Source organism: Anthonomus grandis, chromosome 1 (genome assembly GCF_022605725.1).
Source record: "Anthonomus grandis grandis chromosome 1, icAntGran1.3, whole genome shotgun sequence".
In the NCBI taxonomy this organism is placed as follows: Eukaryota; Metazoa; Arthropoda; class Insecta; order Coleoptera; family Curculionidae; genus Anthonomus; species Anthonomus grandis.
The window spans coordinates 51,418,534-51,438,028 of NC_065546.1; the positions used below are offsets into that span (position 1 = coordinate 51,418,534).

Consider the following 19,495-nt stretch of genomic DNA (forward strand, 5'->3'; position numbering starts at 1 on the left):
TGTTGTTGTTGTCAGTGTCAAAAAGTGAATGTACTTTGATGCAACTATTTGAAGTATTTTTACATTTGCAAGTGATGTTTATTCTTTTTGAGAGGCGAAAGCAGTGTTACCCTGCGTTTTATTAGTAACTACACTTTACTACTTACTGCTATTGTATGAAATATGAGAAAATTAACTGAACGTGAAAGAATCGAAATCTTGGGCATGATTGGTTTCGGAGATATGATATATACCCAATTTTATATTATGTTTATACTCTAATACAAAATTTTATATATAAAATATAAATTTTATGAGTCTAATTAATAGGAGATGCTCCGTTTTAAAAATACTATCTTTATGTTATTTCCGCAAATAAATAACATTTTTTTGCGATTATGTAGATTAGTAGAAAAATTCACAAAGTGAATATTTTTATGTATGTTTGAACCTGTATTTGCGATTAGTGCTGTACATTATTTGTTTCAAGTGTAATCATTTTTAACACCTACAGGCTAAAATTTTGAATTACTCTTAGTTTAGATTAAATGTTTGCCTCATATACATGTTGTTCTTATAAGTGTCTTAAAGTTATGCTTTAAGACAGCTAATAGAAACAGCTAATAAGAGTAGCTAATAGAAACCTATGGTTTAAAGTATGAAAGGCCTTAGAGAATTCCAACAAACTCAAAACACTAACAAGACCTTCATCAAAACTCTTAATGACATGATCAAGTATTTCAATAGAAAACCCCTTTCTAAATCCACTCTAAAAATGAGGAATAATTTTATTATTGTTAAGTTAAAAAAAAATGGTTATTTAAAACTTTTTCCAGTAGAGTAAGGGCGACAAATATGGAATACTTTTTTTAAAACTCCCAAATTATAAGAACTTTTTTATTTTTTTAACACAAAAATATTAAAAGTAATTAAAAAACATCTTAGATCAAGCTATTATAACATGTATTTGTAAAAAATAAAAATGTTTCAAAAATCGTAATAAAAAAACTAAAATATTAATATTTCCTTTTTTAAAAACAGGGTCACAAATATGGAATACTTAGAAAACTAAACTAAATACTAAATCTATTGGCAGAAATCGCAAATATAAATGCCAGATACATATGAGGTACCTACATTGCAAATGACACCATGAGTTGAGCAGGATTTGCACTGTATCCACTGTTCCTCGGATTTTTTGCTTTCCAAAAACTTTCCACCACAAAACAAGCACTCTGGATTATCAGAAACATCCAGAACTTTTTCACCATTTTCGCCAGTACATAATCATCTGAGTCATCATCTGCCACAAAGTCTTCTTCAGAAGAGCTACTTGGTTTTTTTGAACTGTATCACCAATTTTTTGTCTTACGCTTAGCTTGACTTTTTAATGAGATGGCTGTTGACGTGCTGGGAGTATCGGAATCAGTCAAGCTTGTTCTACTCTAAGTTTTGATGTAGTTGAAACAGATGCTTTTGCGGATGATTCCAATTCTGTTTTGTAAGGTGACGCAGTTATTACGGCAGCTTTCCCTGCTTTTCGTCCTTGGTTGCTGTTTTTTTTACAAATGATTGGGATAGGCGAGACCATCTCAGGAGTTACAATATTTGTTGGTGGCGTCGGATTTTCAGTATCTTGAGGTACTGAAAATCCGACAGCATCAACTTCATCTTTTTCGATAGTTTCGGAGGCAAGAAAGTCAGATTCACGAAAGACATTTGGATTAAGGGGAAAAATTCCGGTGGCTTTAAAACCATTAACAGCAATATTACCACGCTGAACTCTTAAATAAGCCTTGCCGAAAATTACCACCACATCAACTACAGTTACTGGTCTGGCATTTTGTCGTACCCACGTTTTTACCTCCTTACTGTAATAAGCTTTGAATGGTCCCATAAAAGATTTGTCAAGGGGCTGAAGTGTATGTATTGAATGTGGCGGTAAGCACATAATTGTAACATTATTTTCTTTACGTGCAATTACTTCTGGTATCTTTGAAGGCACTTTAGAGAGACCGGTCTCGTCAACGTTGAAAACGCGGTCTGCTGAATAGTTATTTTTTTCATATTCATTCGTTAAGATAGTAAAAAATGACTGAACGTTTTCTTTGGAAAAGCCCTTGGCTCTAGCAAAAGATGTACCTGTAGGTCTTCTAAATGACAATGTATCTGAGTGCCGTCTCATAAACAGCCTAAGCCAGCCTGTTCCAGCTGTTTCTTTGCCAAAAGGATTTGGCACATTAGTTTTAACAGCAAGCTGATATGCCATATTCCTTGTGTCATTTCTGGTTAAACCAAAATACTTACTTTCCATATGAAGTAAGTACCTTATAAGTTCATCTTCTAGTTCTCTTGTAAGCACTGTTGGTCGACCTAGTTTTGTTTCAGCAGAGACATCTGGATCTTCGTTTTTCTGACAGTGTCTAAAAAGGGTTGTTTTGGGAACATTGTAAGTTTTGGCTGCCTGCAGGTACCCCATTTTCTGTTCCTTAATAGCACAAATTGCTTGTATCATATTATTTTTTCCGTAACATTTTCTTTTTCGACTACCTTTTGACGCCATACTGAAATTAAAAAAAATCACATAGTACTATTTCATCATATAAAAATTGAGGTTTCTAACGCAGGGTACAAGCACAAGATTTAATAGGTTTACAATGGCCTCTCTTCTGTTTATTACTTTTTTTTGCTTTTTTAGTTACAATAATTGTTACTGATATATTATATAGTATAATAGCAAATTTAGAAATGCTTTTATAGCAACAAAATATCACTATTTTCGTATTCTTAATGGGACACTAATATAAAATACTATTCCATATTTGTGGATCAAAAAATTCCATATTAGTGACCCTCATAACCTAATTTTATAATATTCTAAAAAAATATTTCTATGTTAAAAAACTAACTTACCTAAAAACTATCGTAAACTATGATGTTTGAACTGTCACAAATACACAACAGTTTGAATAAAAAATAAGTATTTTATCGCTAACACACGGCAATTAATAGAGGGCGCTTGCTACTTTTTCTGGTTTACAACTATTCCATATTACTGACCTATTCCATATTTGTCGCCCTTACTCTACTTTATATAATGCGGGTAATATACTTATAATTCCTAAGTCGGAGAAAGTTTGAGGATCATTTATTTTAGATAAAGGGATGCCAATCGCAGTTTTCACAGAGTCGATATATAGCTCGTTTCAATTATAGAGTTAATCATATGCATAATATCTTCTATAAAAAGGCTACACATGTCTAACATTATCCAATTGATTGAATCTACATCCACAGTATTTGATTCAAGGGTTAGCAAAATTAAATGTGTTTCCTGAGAAGTTGTTAGTGAAATGTTCAATCTAGATTTAAAATTATAATGATTATTGTTGTAGTATTCTATCTTATCCCTACATTGTTCAGTTACTGTTTGTAAAAAAGAGGTGAAGTATTTATTTATATTTTCAGCGTTTGAAGAGTACTATTATTTTGTGAAGTAATATTTAGTCTTGTAGGGTTTTCCAAAGCTTAGAAGGATTACTAAGTTAAGAAATCTTTAATATGTGATTTCTTTTTTCTTTTTTAATATGAGATAATGTCTGATTTCTTAAAGTCTTGTGATAATTACAATTTGTTTCTGTTTTAGTCTTTTTGCTATGCTTTATCTCTTAATCTCTGCAATTCAAGCATATCTCTGGTAAGCCAAGGAGCCCTAGGTTTTGTTGCTCTTACTCTCCGATTTGGAGCATAAATATCAAAAATTAAAATAATAAGGTCATTAAAGATATTAACTTTTTTTTCTATGCTTCTTTCCCAAAAAATTCTGTGCCATGGTATATTTCGTAAATTATTTTTAAAAGCATTTACATTAAAGTCTTCAAAAGTCCCATATTGAAAATCACGCGGAGGAGGCTTTAGAAATTTAATAGATATTTTAACAAAAACAAGGTTATGATCGCTTATTCCATTGGAGGATAGTGCCGAATTTATTGACATTTGTGGCATACTGTAAGCCTCTTACATTGACATTAATGTTGTTTTTTGTTAAATTAAGAAATAAGCAGTATTACTAGTTAGTGGTTTTTGGATATGTTCTAACAAATTTATTTAGCCAAATAATTTTCTTTGTTTTGAATATTAATTTTCGCAATAAATCGGAAAACACTTTCACATAAATTCGAAACAGTCGAAAAATAGTAGTCATATGTTGAATATGAAATAACTTGTAAATGAAGTATTTTAAATAAGCAGTTCAGTAAGTTTAACATATCTCGTCTTTTAAATATAGAATTGTGAAATATACTTTTGGACTCAGAACTTCTTGTAGTTTCAAGTTTGTAGGACTGTCCATTGACAAAGAACTTGATAACAAATTTTGAACAAACTTTGAAAAATTTTGAAAAACAAAAATTGATGACAAATGTATAAGACCTGTTTTTTATTAAATGAGTGTATATACTACAAAGCTTATTTACCACAAATTAAAGTATCCCTTCGTCAAAGCACATGCAGTTTTTTAAAGCTGGGTTTGTTTTGTAAAAAAGAGCTATTAAATGTATAAGTAGACTGCCCCACGGCATTTCCTTATAGAATTTCACTCAAAGTATAGCCACTCTGTAATGCCAATACTCAGTTTAAGTTATTTATGTTAGCAATAAATAACTATTATTGTAATTATAATTAACTCGAAGGTATTAATATTCAGTGTTCTTTCTATTTCTTAAATAAAAACACTTTTTATAGTTTTTAGGTTATTTATCCATACTAAATATTAAAAAATATTTTCATTTCAACTGGACAGCAAACAATCCTTTATCTAAACGTATCATACGAAAATGCATTAATTACTTTACAATGAGATTTACCGCGTCTTAAGAGTTATATGTATACGCTACGTGCCGTATATCACAGAGTAGTAATTTACGTTACTTTTGCGGAGTGCTTTTATTGTTTTTCCACCATTAATTAACCTCAATCTGTCTGTACGTGCTTTATCGCAATATCTGGTATACAGAAAGATAAATCCTAATTGTTTTAGGAGAGAAGAAATTTTATGATTAAATAGAAGTAGCAAATATTTATATTATCTTTTCCCACTAAATATTCACAAATCAATAAGAAGTTTAGGTACAAATGTGTAATACCAAATTAACCTTAATCTTTAAACACTGACAAGGCTTAGATTTAATTAAATTATTATTAAGCTCATTTTCTAAATGCTGCTCTACTCTACCTGGAACTAAGCTTCGCGGTTGCTTATTCTTGGCATAAGATAAGCCCATCGATATTTAGTAGAACTAAGGATGGAGAATTGGCAAATTAATATTTAGTATTTCTGAGCATTCGCAAGCCAGTTAGGTACATCTGTTCTTTACAGTTAATATATATTGGCCTTTCTATAGCAGTAGAATGAAACCTAATATTCTGAGTATAGTAGAAGTATATCTCGCCAAATTATGATCTGCACCTACTATTAGTGCTTTTGGCTCAGAAGATAAGGTCGCCAAACTCTCGTGACCTACTTATAATTCTTGATATTATTAAACGTCCAGTTAAACGTTATATTTTTTAATTGGAAAACCTTAAATGTATTAAGTACCTACTTTTAACGCAACGATTCTAATATATATATTTTCAAGAATATTTTTTTATTATCATTTTAATTACTGATTTAGATACATTATTTTTTCAACTATAATTGGGGGAATACTAGTAATATTTATCTATATGACCAGATTAGCATCAAATGAAAAATTTATTTCACCTAAATTTATATTACTTTTTACAGGACTATTTACAGATAATTTCTATTCCTATCTTGTTTCTTCATCAAGTAGGAATTCAAGACAAATAAATTAATTAACTAATTTAATTTTAAATAAATATTTTAATTACCCTTACATACAAATAATAATTTTCCTTATATTTTATCTATTAATTACCTTAATTGCAGTAGTAAAAATTATTGGTAAAAATTTGGAAACACTGCGACAAAAGTAAATGATAAAAAGAATTAAAAAAAAAGCTCTAAATAAAATTTTTACGTCATCTTTAGTGTATCTTCCTACTCCATCTAATATCACTACGCTCTGAAATTTTTGCAGATTATTACTTTTAATTCAAATTTTAACAGGAATTTTTTTTCATTGGCTCCACTTCAAGAATCTAAATCTCTTTTTTTCGATAAACAGGCATTTTTATTGCATCTACAAAGTACAGTCTAATCGTACTGGACATGATTCAGTATAATCTTCAATAAATTCTCGAACGCAGTTGCCAATGAATGCAGTAGTTCCTGTCATGCATTTATTACTTAGTCAAAGTACATTTGCAGTCAATAAATTTTATTTTTCTCCATGCCTTATATTGATAAAATTGCCATATCTGTTTTGATTATTATCGTAAATAATTTGACAACTACGGTCCAATATTGCAGTTGCATTTCCACACAGTTACTCAGTTTTTGTAACTCCTTATAGAGATAATGAGCAAATAAAAAGCGAGATTGTTCTACACAAATATGGTTCTAATACATCTAGGTGGTGAAGGTATTTTCCTTACTTTCGATCCAGACAGTATATATCGAATGAAAAATATTGAGACAATCAAGTCTCCCAATAAAAAATATAAAGCGATAATCTTTGGATTTACTCTGTAGCAAATAGCGTCACTCCAGCATCATCTAATCTCTCGAATCATCTAATTTAACTAGTTCTAATTATTGCTGATTCTCCATAGCGTAGTTAAAAAGAAAGAGTGACGTAATACCCAATAAAAAACTCATTAACATGTTTTTTAATATAATATATTAACCCTTTGGGACCCAATTTTATTTTTAATGATTTTTTTGCGAGTTATGGTATTTTAAGAGATCATTTGACAATATATACTAGTTAAAATTTTAAAAAATATATACAGGGAGAGCAAAAAATTTTAAGACAAATATATCCCAGCGGGATTTTTAGGTGAGTTATTAATATCCCTAGGGGCCAAAAAAACAAATTTTTGTATTTCAAAATTTTTATTTTTGTTATTTACAAAAAGACAACCCGCAAAGGTGAGTATTTTAGGATGTTACATCGCACATTGCACAAATAGTAGTGGTTCTACGTTCTTTTTTCTGAAGAGCTTAACGAGCACATCTTCGCCGTTTCGATGTTTCTATTGGAACGTGATCACCCACATTTTTCATTACTTTTGATCTCTTTGATGGCCTTCCACAACTGTTTCTTCGAAGTTTGACTGAAGTTTTCTGTTGTCATTCTTTGATTAGGTCCTCTGATAAGGTAAATAAAAATTCCAGTAAGGGTATCTTTTTTTGGCTACGACGTAAGTCATTATATATTACTCAACTATCAACAACAGCAATCATCAAAAGTTGATAGAATACTTTTTCCCAACATTTGCATGATTTTCTGCCAAAGTCATACAGACCACTCATCTGATCAGCCAGATCCACACCACCCATGATTTCATTGTAGTATGCAATAGCAGTGGGACATGGTACGTCAACTCTCTGCCCAGTCTTGTCTTTTCTCTTCACACAGGTCATATCAGGGGTATGGCAGTTACTCAAAAGAATAACCTGCTTTGTATCTTGCTATTTGATCACAATAGAGTTTGTTTGATTTGATAAAAACTCACATTCACCCCTAGACATTTTTTGTTTTTCGATGAATTTTTTTGGCATGTCTTTTCTTGTAATAATGGCTGTTCCCACAGCTGGGTATTGGAGGGAATCCTTAAAACAGACTGATGTAAAAAAGCGATCAAAGGCCAGAACTACGTTTGGATTTTGTATAGTTTCACATAATCTTTTTACAACAGTTTCACCCAAAGTTCCTTTCAACGTCGTCCTTGTCGCAACATACATTTGCATCGTATGTATATCCTGTTTTGGCATCACGTCTAGACCATAATTTTATGCCTCTTTTCAGAGGTTTTTATCGCATATATTGTTTCAGTGAAGATTTTCCTTTAAAGCCCACGTATGCTCTCGTCAATACTTTGACTTGTACTGTCGAATCGATATTTCTGAAACGTATATTTGAACCAAGACAGAAGCTCTTGTACATAGTAAATCTTACTGGCCCCTTTTGGCTTGACTTGATTATTGAAATAAAGCTTGGATAGTAAAAACAAACACCTGTTTTTGGATATGGCCTTGTTTCCCAAAGATGGATGCGATGACCAGTAATGGCGAAGTTTAGGCACCTTATTGAAACACATAACTAATGTGCAGCCAATAGTAATCATAATCTCCCCTGCATCAGTGAAAGTCGCCTGCTCTTTTTTATTTTCTTTGTAATTTTTGATTCGCTGGTTTGTAGACTCAGCAATAAAAGTAAATAAACTTCGAGGACAAATTTTAGTGAATATGTCCAGGGGGGAGGCATTTACAGCAATGGAAGGATGTATGATACATTGACTTTCATTTGAAATGAAAGTCTTGGGACATAGGTATTTGTAGGTAATGACCAAATTATATTACCAGTTGTAACAGGAGTTTCAGCCTCTTGATCTGAATTTTCAGCAGAAATAACGCGTCGTTAGGTTCTCGTTTGCATCACTTTTAATATCTCCACTATCTTCGTCCGAGGTATCCGAGGGCTTATACAACTCGTCGGACTCTTTACTATTATAGAATGGGTCTTCTTCTGAGGAAGAGTCTTCATAGGGGATTGCACCTCTTCTCCAGATGACAACTCTTCTAAATTGTCAGCAAGGTCTTGAAGCTCTGCCCTAGTCAACTTCTTTCTTGACATACTGTAAAATACCATTGGAATATAAATCACCCTATCAGAAAACCCACTGGGACACATATATCCCATAGCCAAATATTACACCCAAAATGCAAAAACCAAAACAAAAAAACCATCAAAATAGTTTGCTATTATATATTCTGAACTTACCTAAACAGATTGTTTCAAAAACCACACTATCAAATTTGTAAAAAAACAGTGTCAAAAACCAACAACGTGCTCGCTTTTCGGCGTTTACAATTAGAATGACCTCCAAAAAGCGTAAAATAGCGTTAAAACCTTGAAATGCCCGCTAATTACAATTTCCATTAAAAACGGGACAGATAGCGCCCAGCAAATGTTATGAAATGTATGTTGGGATTTATTTGTCCCATTGGGGCCGAAAGGGTTAATATATCAACTTAAAATCTAGGGTTAGTGTTCATAATTGGCGCAGACTTATTGATGGTTCATAGACTAGGATTAAAGTAGCTCTTTTAAAGATATTTTAATCTACTAATTCTATTAATTAATCTACATTCAGAAAAAGAAGAAATTTCATCACCACATGATTTTCTAAATCTAAACTTAAGAATATTTAGTCTTACGATGATGATCCATGATATGGTATAGATGAAATCATTAATAGCTTTATGGACAGTTAAAAAAAGGTTGTGATAAAGATATATTTGATCACATTTTTAATGTTTGTAAGAAAGGATAGTAGATAAGGCTAAAATTTGAATTCGTAATCAATTCCCAAATTCGCAATTTCTGTTATTAATAAAAAACCTTTTGTTACGGGATGTAATGGCGTACAAAAAAATAATATGCATTTAAACAGGTCCGCCTGCCTGGAGATGCAATGGCTTAATAAATTCAATAACACACAAAATAATAATGCTAATTGTAATATACCATATAATTATTTTCTAAATTAACCATACCTCAAATGAAGTTAAACGTCTTATACAAAATATATTAGTTTCATTAATGGTTCCAGTTATTTAATTTCAAAATTAATTTTTTTATAAGGCAAAATATATAGTAATTAATACCCCTTTAAGCAAGATCTTGCCCATTTGATTCCGATTACACAGTCCCAAATAAAACAGATCTAACCTACATACATATTATCAACAGAAGAAGTCTACATTCAATTTCATTTTCTGTTGGTAGATTATTTGACGTACTATTTATATTCGTTTTTTTGTTTGTTTTGCTTTAGTTATATTTCTGCCAAATAATATTCTATTTCTCAAGCAATTTTCCTTTGCTGCTAAAATCAGTTACTGTATAATTCGGAGGTAGCACTTTGGATATTACATATTTTATTGAAGTATGTACCTACATTCATTATATTCACTAAAGTATCTGGATATACACAGGTACTTTACAGAATAATTTATGTATGTATTCGTTATTCACAATTTAGCAATTAAATTGTTCTTAGAAATAATTAACAAGTTTTAAAATTTTCTTTAGTTTTATTATTAAGTTTAAAGGATTTTGGAAATTTATATATCTATATAGAACAATTAAGCTTTTAAAGAATAAAAAATATCCATGAATGTGCAAGCTGGGTTTTTGAAGGACTAAACTATGTAAATTCGAAATTTGTTATTATATATTATCTGTTCTATATACAAAAATAATGCATTTTGCAATTAATGCGGTTTACACTAATAATAATATTAATAATAATAATAATAATTATTATTATTATTATTTTAATAAATAATGTTCAGTTAATGTAATTATTCCAGTATGAGTAGAAGTAAGTCGACACATGTTACTACGTTTTTTCTTCTGGTAGTATTAACTGTGTTTGATTTATCACCTGCGATTCGTTCTTCTATTATTCGATTTTATGATTATCTCGGTTTTATATTGTTATATTTTGCCGAGCCTACGATAAAGGCCTTTTTATTTATTTATTTATTTACATCCGGCAGGCTAATCATATAAGTGCGATGCTTTGGAGTTGCATTTTTACACTCCAATAAAAACTATTAGGAATTTATAGATTCCCTAAGAGTAAATATTTTATTATGTATAGAATTTGGAATAAATGGATAAATTCTCCTGGCAGTTTTATATCATATAGTCTTTGCTATTTACTGAAAACAATAACCTAAATTTGATTTTGAATTTTGATGAGGTAATATATTTTTTTCTATTTTCGTACATGTTGTCCAAATTTAGGAGATACGCATATGTCCTGGGACATCCTATATAGATTTTTAGACATAAAATAATGCAAAGCATACGTCTTTGGTTATATTATTTAGACTATTATTTCATAAATCAGTTTCTTTAATTTGTGTATGTTTAAATTTCTAATTATAGCTTTATATGGTCTACTGATTTTGAGCACGTATCACGTTAATTTTATAGAATTAAAAATTATTGCATAAAATAATAATTATTGCACCCAATTTAAAGGTTATTGGACTCATTAGTTCGGTAAAGTTGCCATTTATATGGCTCAAAATTTATAAACTTTAGAAAAAATTTTAAGATAATGAATAAATTCGTTCATACTATATACGTTACTTAAAACAATGTAAATATTTAGGTTATTTGATTTTTTTAGTATTTAAAATAATTTTATAATAAATATTTATATAAATATTTATATTTTTTACCTAATGTTTTAAATCTAGTTTATCGTTAAAAAAATTAAGTACCACTAATTTTACAAAAAATAAATACATTTTGCAAAAAATGTGCGCGTTCAAATACAAATATGTGCATTACTTTAATAATATCACAATTATTGTAACTAAGATATAAAATAAAAATCTTTCATCCAGCAATGGTAACTTCTTAATTTATGATTTTTTGCCATTCGCAATATTCTATAAGCAATTCTTAATAGTTATAAATCATACTTACATTTTAACTCCTATTTTACTGAACTAATCACTCGATTCATATATAAAATGCCGTTAAAATGAGTCATTTTAAAGTTGCCAGGCTGTGGTCATTCTGCTAAAACTCGAAGGACCACTTTTGATACGGTAGCAGATTGCGTTTAAAAAAAAATACCGTTTTTTCTTCTTTATAATTCTGATCTTTATTTTACAGCATAAACAAAACGTATTCTTACGGGTTAAGAAGTAGTTTATCATTATGAAATAGATAATACACTTTTACTATTCCTCCACTTATTTATTATTTTTTTTAGTGAAATTCTACCAGTTTCGGAGCTAGATCATAGTGTTAGGTTATAGTATTTCACATCAGTAGTGTAAAAACTGCTTGGGACGAAGTCGAGAAGATCGTTTTAATATGTTTCGTTCCAAACAGTTTTTACAATACGCCCTGAGGATAGATATACAAGTATCTATCTATGTCCGAAACTGTTAGGCTTTATTTTTAAAGAATAATGGTGTAAAAAATAATAGTCTATTAGAGAATATAAGTGCAGGACAACTTAAGGTATCTGTCTTACAAATGTTCTAAGCGTATCTAGACTATTGCTAAAAAATACTGAAGATCAGGTGTTTACCTATAAAAAATAAACTAAATAAATTTTCAACAGAATATAAGACAAAAAAAACAAAAATCGTATATCCATGTATCCTAATATACATAGATGTCTTGTTTATCCTTAATTTCTTATATTTTAGTCGTAACATGTCTCACTTACCTAACTTTGCACAAAACGGATAGATCAAATGTTGGAGTTAGGCATACAATATTTACTGTTTGTTAGAAATTACTGCTAATTTTTAACATCTATAAAATTCCTTTGAAGAAATCTCTCCATATTTTCAATTTATTGCATACAGTTAGTTATGCAATAAAAAAAACGATTTTTTGGATATCTAGAACAGAGTTATTTAATTTTGAAATTTGTAAAAAACGTTTAGAGGACTTTAGTTTATGTTTTGCAATAACAATATTTTCCGGTATTTCTCTTAGAAATAATGCAGCTCTTTATGTTTTATGATATATTATTTATTATTATATAACATAAATATAAGACAGACTATACTCCTCTTTTATTTAATGTTTTCTTCTCTTTTCTTTCTTCATGTTTAATTTATGGAACATCCACTGATTTCCGCGTTTGTAAATTAAATTAGTTGTCGTAGTTCTAAGGTTTTAAAATTCGTCTATTGCTAGTGCAGGTAGGTAACACTAATTCATGTAAGATAGGTGTAATTTCTGTTATGTGTTATATTATAAAAGTATGTATAAAATACTTTTAATACTTTCTGCAAAATTTCTACTTTTATTTTACTAAAATCGAATTTTAAAATATTACTTTAAATGTTTTCAATGAACCATTTGTGGCACATTTCTACAGCATATATATCATGTACTAAAGACATACATACAACGCTCTAAAATGTCGCAGAAATATCCCATGTAAGTTGTCATACAGACGTTAAAGAACGTAAAATAGACGCTGCCAGGAACATTTCTGGTACATTTGTCAGGAAATAGGGTCATTGCTGGCATTTTTCTATAGGCGTAAGCGAATGTTCCTGGCATATTCCTAGCATGTTGTTCAAGTGATTACACGTATCAATTATTTTTATACTAATATTGTATGAGTGTACCTATTTTTAAGTTTAATTTGTACCACTTAAAAAAAAAAACTTAAAAAAAAAATCAGTCCACCTGACTTACGTTGCAAAATGAAGATGTGGTGCTGATGATTATGTCCAGCTTTGGTTCGTGACAATTTGGCTTCATGACGTTGTTTTAAAATGAGTTTTAAGTTAGGAGTAACCCAGAAACAACTGTAACTGATGGTGATTAGTAAAGGTATATGCAATATCTTATGATTGTAGTAATTAGAGACTTTTGTAAACAAAAAATATATTTACGTCAATTGGATATAGAATAAATAAATAAATAAAAAATAAATAAAAGCGCCTTTATTTTTAACTTGACGAAATTCAGCTTAGCTGTAGATTTAACCGAGCATTTAAAAAAATATACAATTATTAAATTACAAATAAGATTTTAAAAAAAAGTTTCACAATATCATTTACCTATCAGAACTATCATATTATCCTCCTGGGACCTAGCGTCCATTTAAATGGACATGCCAGTTTTATGTTTCCAGTTTCGCTAATTTATTATTTAAGGAGCTTAGACCTCGCATCCACTACGTTGGACACTTCGGTGCTGCCGCCCAGTCCGATTCGGTGGACTTTCATTGTGCACATGTGCTGGGCATCAGTTTGTTTTCTGTTGTGATGGCGGCTGCACGTGGTTCTCATTATGATGGTATGTAGCCTATTTTTTAACGTTTTGTAATGATGTTTGTGAAAGTTTTTATTTGCAAATGTTTAATAGACAAATTTAAATAACATTACAATAATAAAATAAATAAATAAGTTTTGTATTACCCTTAAGTTATTCGCGTCCTTTTAAATGGACATTGGGTCTATCTCATGCACATTTTAAATTAACTCATAAATTTTATTTTAGGAATTATTGCCAATCAAAGGGTGCTTCGGCCAGGGGAAGATGACGAAAAATTGGAGCAAATACTAAAAATCATTGGAAATGATGACTCTGACATTGAAATGTCTGATGATGAAGAAGAAATTCAAACTATGGATAATTTAATGGGGAGGGAAGAAGAAATAATTAATGAAGAACTAGTAAGCAGCAGTGAGTAGGAAGAGGAAAAAGATAGAATTCCTCTTCGTGTTCTGAGAGAAAACTTAAAAATGGCCAAGCAATCTGTGGATCCTTTAAAGCGAAAGTCTTGGAGAAGAGATGATACTTTTGCATCTCCAAATTTTGAAGGCCCCTCTAGTGAATGCTGCGCAGAGCTCCGGTATGATTGGACTGCAAATTCGTATTTAGCCATGTACTTTGAAGATGAGTTATTCCAAAAAGTGTGTGATTTCACAAATGCAAGGTAGGTTGAACTTAAAGGAGTATCTCTTAAATTGACTCTTAATGAGATTAAACATTTTTTGGAATAGTTTGTTTGATGTCCTGTCTAAAATATACCAAAATCAGCATGTACTGGGCAAGATTGTTTTCAGTGATATAATCGATGGTTTGTTTGTAAATAAGCTTTTCAAACACTTTACAAAGCACCGGTAGCCGGCTAATGAGTCGAAGTTCCGTGACTGTTTTAGGGCAACTTACTTCTAGAATCTACTTTTAGTTTGGAACATGACACTATATATCGAGATTAAGAATTAAACGATGTCAATTTTTCCTTTAGTTTCTAATAAACTTGTTTAATAGTTAAGTGTAATAATCCAATGACGACTAAAGGAAGGTTTTTCCTGACTTATTACCTTAGTTTAAAAATACATGGTACAGTAAAGTCTTATCTGAATTTTTATTTTCTCAATTATTCTCAATAATTTTTTAAAGAATGTCAACGTACACCATGTCACTCATCAAGGTCCGAACTAAATCAGTGAATATACATACTTTTGACATAATTAGAGTTTATAAAGCAACATAGTAATATTGAGATCAGATGTAAAGAAATATAAATTTTTTCTTCCTAATCCTCATTATTGACACTTACTTCTTCATGCGAATTAGACCATAGAGACTTTCTTTAAATCTGCAAATAGCCAGACAGTAGTCACTAAAGAGACACATCCAGAGAGAGCTGTTACTGGCCGGCCAAGTACCTAAGAAATTTATTCACTTTAAGCATTACATTTTTATTGATTTATGCTTAGTACCTTGTTTTGGCGAAAGAGCACTTTCTTCTTTTGTATATAAAAACATTTTTCTTTAATTTTTTATTTAATGGATCCAATAACGCCGGGTAATATCTAGCTGTGCTTTCCTTTATCAAAACTGGCATGGAACTCGCGGCGTGCATGTCAGGCTCGAGACGGATGAGTGACGTGTTAAATGCAAAAATGGTTCGAGGGATTTCTAGATAAAATAAATTCTAATTTTATCTTAGCAGGGCTCTTGTAGGGAGCGTCACTCTTATGCCTTTCATCTATTTTTAAATAAACAACATGAATTCTTTATAATTTATACGTTAAAAGTCACTTTAGCAGTTGCAAGTAGAGCAACCGTTCTTGAAATAAAATACCCCATAAATCTCTAGTCAGTTACATTACTAGTCACATTACAACTTTAATGTATGAAAAAGATAAGATATATTGGCATTGTAAAGTAGCAAAATGTTAATTTAGAATCAATTAGATTAAAATTATTAGGTGGTGCAACGTCGTAAAAGGAAACCTAATTGATGTTTTTAAATAAAGCTCGTATACCTAGCATTGTTGTTTTTATGCATGATTAGTATTTTTTATATGAAGCAATTAAACATAATTTTTCGTCGTTATTCGTTTGTCATTTGAATCTGCCTATACTAGGAGACGGAAATAATAGTCAGTGACGTATTTTCAGCTTTAGGGCGCGCCAAGTGAAGCAAGGGAAGAGGGAAATAAATTCAGTGGCGGCAACAATTTCTCTTTAGTTATTATTTATAATGCCTATTATAATGGGATAGTAATAAAGAGGTAAATATGTACTTCCTATCTCCAGCTTATTTCATACAAAGAGCTTCTAGTTTTAAAAGATAAAATAATTTGAATTTCACATATGGGCTTAGTACCTTTACTATATTTATAAATTCCTATTATATATATAATTCCTATTATTCTGTTTTTGAAGGTGATAGACATTGGTAGAGTAGTAATAAATATAATTACAGTTTACACTTGATAACGGTTGGGGATACTACCAACCGAAACGTCGTGTTAAATGTTAAAATAAAGGCATTGCAAGTTCGAGAACCTATTTATTACTTTCCTATTATTCTAATTACGGGTAGAATTTTTAGTAAATAATCAGCGTCGCAAACCCTAAAACTCTTTCAGGTAGGTCAGGTACCTATAGTCTGCAGTACTAGCTATAAGGGTTGTATCCCTAAAATATCCGTTACGCAGGTATACACACTTTAGTTCTCAGGTAGGTTATAAGTTGCAGCATAGAGAACTATAACAAAAGGTTTGTTTATTATATTTCTCTAAAATAAAGGCCTTTTATTATATTTCTCTATGAGTTGCAGTGCTAGGTTACCTATAGTTGGCAGTACTAGGTACAAGGGTTGTATCCCTAAAATATCCCTTATGAAGGTATACCCACTTTAATTTTCAGGTAGGTTATAGGTTATTATTTTAAAACACTTACTTAAACATTAATTTGGATTATTATTATAACCTATTATTAAATTACGTATTTAAAAGAAACACAAAGCCAAAGTCAAACTAAAGATAATAGACATAGTTTTCTAGGCGATTTCTGTCTCTGTACGCAACCCAGCCCAACTCTCTCTCTCTCTCCCTTATCTCTCTTCAAAGCCGACGGTGCCTCTTCGGGATTCCTCGCGCGATTTGGATATACGGGTTTTCGGACGTATGGGATTCTCCCAAAAAAACAATGTTCATGTAAAATTTTTATTAAAAAAGAACAGACAAACTTTGTAATAAGATTTTGTATTTGGGACTTAAACTAAATAACGTAAAAAATTATAAATAACTATGAAATAAAACTTATATAGTAGCGAGTATACTATGATAGAGTAGTCATTCGCTATCTGATGCGGTCCAAGAATCGTCACTATCACTACTTTCGAAACCAGGAGTGATAATAAGAGGTTCAACCATAACTTCAGCTTGCGTATCCAAATCCCACATTTTTTGTTCTTCTTTAATGACGTGCCCAATACACTTCTTCCAATCATCTGCTGTCACGCCATTAATAGCTTCACTTAACAACAGCTTAACGTCATTTAATTTAAAGGTTGTATTTTTTCTCGCAACTTCACCTTTTATCTGCGCCCATATAAGTTCTATCGGATTTAGCTCACAGTGGTATGGAGGTAATCGCAATAGAGTAACTCCACATTTATGCGCCATTTCATCGACAACATATTTAATATACCGGTCTTTATGTACCCGGACAATATCAAGCAATTGTACTTTTAGCAAATTTTCATCAAACTGGATGTCTTTTGATTTTATCCAGTCTATTATGTCGGCTTTTTGCCAAGCAGACGTAGGTAATTTTTCTACTCGGCGACTGTGATACGGCGCATTGTCTATAACGATCACCGAACCGGGTTCCACAAGCCGTAATACTGATGAAAACCACTTTTCAAATACGTCACTGTTCATATCTTGATGGTAGTCGCCACTTTTTTTAGATTCGAAAACGTTAAGCCCGCCATCCAAAAATCCAGAGTTACTACCTATGTGGGTAATAATCAGACGACGGCCCTTACCGGAAGGACATTTCAAGCCTGTCGATAACCCGTCAAGGAATGCTTGCCGTGAGCTTGTGACATTTAAGTCCTGCCATACTTTTGAGCGAGTGTGTCCCTCATTTAACCAAGTCTCGTCAGTATAATAGATCTTATTCCCTTTAAGCCTATGGTCACGTATTTGTTTTAAAAATTTTCTTCGCCACAACACAATGTCATCTTTCTCAATTAAAAAGCTTTTGCGATTTCGCTTCAAATACCGGAAGTTTAAACCGCGTAATGTTCGCTTTAAAACTCCAAGGGATATTTTGGTTAAAGAATCATCATCATCTACTTCAGCCTTAATTTTCTTTAGTGTTGGCATTTCATTTCTAAAAAAAAAACTGTGCACTTTGCGGCGAAGTATATATTTTATATCATCCTCTAGAACAATTTTCTTTCTACCTCTTGTTTCCTTTTTTTGCTTCTTGTTATTAACTTTAAGCGATCGGAAAACTGTCCTAGGACATAATTTTGTTAAACTTCCGCAAAAATTTGCTGCGTCTTCGGCACATAAATCGGGATTTTGAGCGCGAATACTTTCATATACAGTTTTTACCATTGCATGTTCGCCCATAGTTAAATGTTTTTTCACTTTTTTTGGAGGAGGTTCACGACTAGTCGAAGCTTCTCCCTGTTCCATTATACTAAAAATTAATATTTGAAATACACTTTTTTCACAAATTTCACAAACAAAAAAACAAAAACACCGTATTAAACACCGAAGAAAAATACCGTAAATTAATAATATTATAAGTAATAAAATAAATTTATAATATATATTAATATATATTACTTATTATAATAACGTATAATAACGCAAGCAACTGCAACAACACTAAAATAAACAATAAACCCGCAAACACGCCCATGGGATGTATCAAATCAACGTATAACAAGGAAAGCATGTTTCTGCGTTTATAGGCGTTGCCATTCTGTTAAAAGTAATGACTGTTTATCTCGCTGCCCCATTTACCGCGAAACAAGAGAGAAAAGGACGAGCAATATACTTGGCACCACTGCGCGATTTATGCGAGCAAGGCGGGCCTATGACAACAGCCACTGAGTTCACACAATTGGAGTAGGCGCGTGTCACCGGCTTTTAATGGATTTTGTATTTAGGGAATTAAATATTATTTTAAGCCACTCTAGTTGTGTTGCTTGTTGGTTTTTTCTGACGTCACTGACTATTATAAAAGACTTCGACTATAGTATACATAGATACAACAATAAATTGTTACATAGAGTATCTAGTTATAGTATACATTTTCTACACCTAATACTTAGGTAATCTAATTGTATTAAATATTCTATTTCTTAAATGATCTACATTATGTACTAGCTAAAAAAGTTTTACTAAATCATTGAGACATTTTTAGAAAAAAAAATATAAGCTGTTAAGAAGTGGTAATCTAGGAGAATATTACTTATAATTGTTCATCCATATGAGGAGGCTGTTTTGTTTCATGTTTGAAAAATTTCTCTCATAGGTCCCTTACGCAACACC

The 19,495-nt window shown here is 31.1% G+C and overlaps 2 protein-coding genes across 5 annotated transcripts in view; both read right to left on the minus strand.

Annotated features, from left to right (window-relative positions):
- The window catches only part of LOC126739140 (furin-like protease 2), a 969,288-nt gene that overhangs the window by 889,983 nt on the left and 59,810 nt on the right, over positions 1–19,495 (minus strand). The window lies entirely within an intron of this gene.
- On the minus strand, positions 17,273–18,631 carry LOC126735393 (uncharacterized). The gene has a single exon (XM_050439399.1). It carries the CDS (start codon positions 18,629–18,631, stop codon positions 17,273–17,275), a length of 1,359 nt encoding a protein of 452 aa, XP_050295356.1.

Excerpts from the sequence above, each read along its gene's own strand:
- LOC126735393 (XM_050439399.1), bottom strand. The coding sequence starts at position 18,631 with ATGGAACAGGGAGAAGCTTCGACTAGTCGTGAACCTCCTCCAAAAAAA.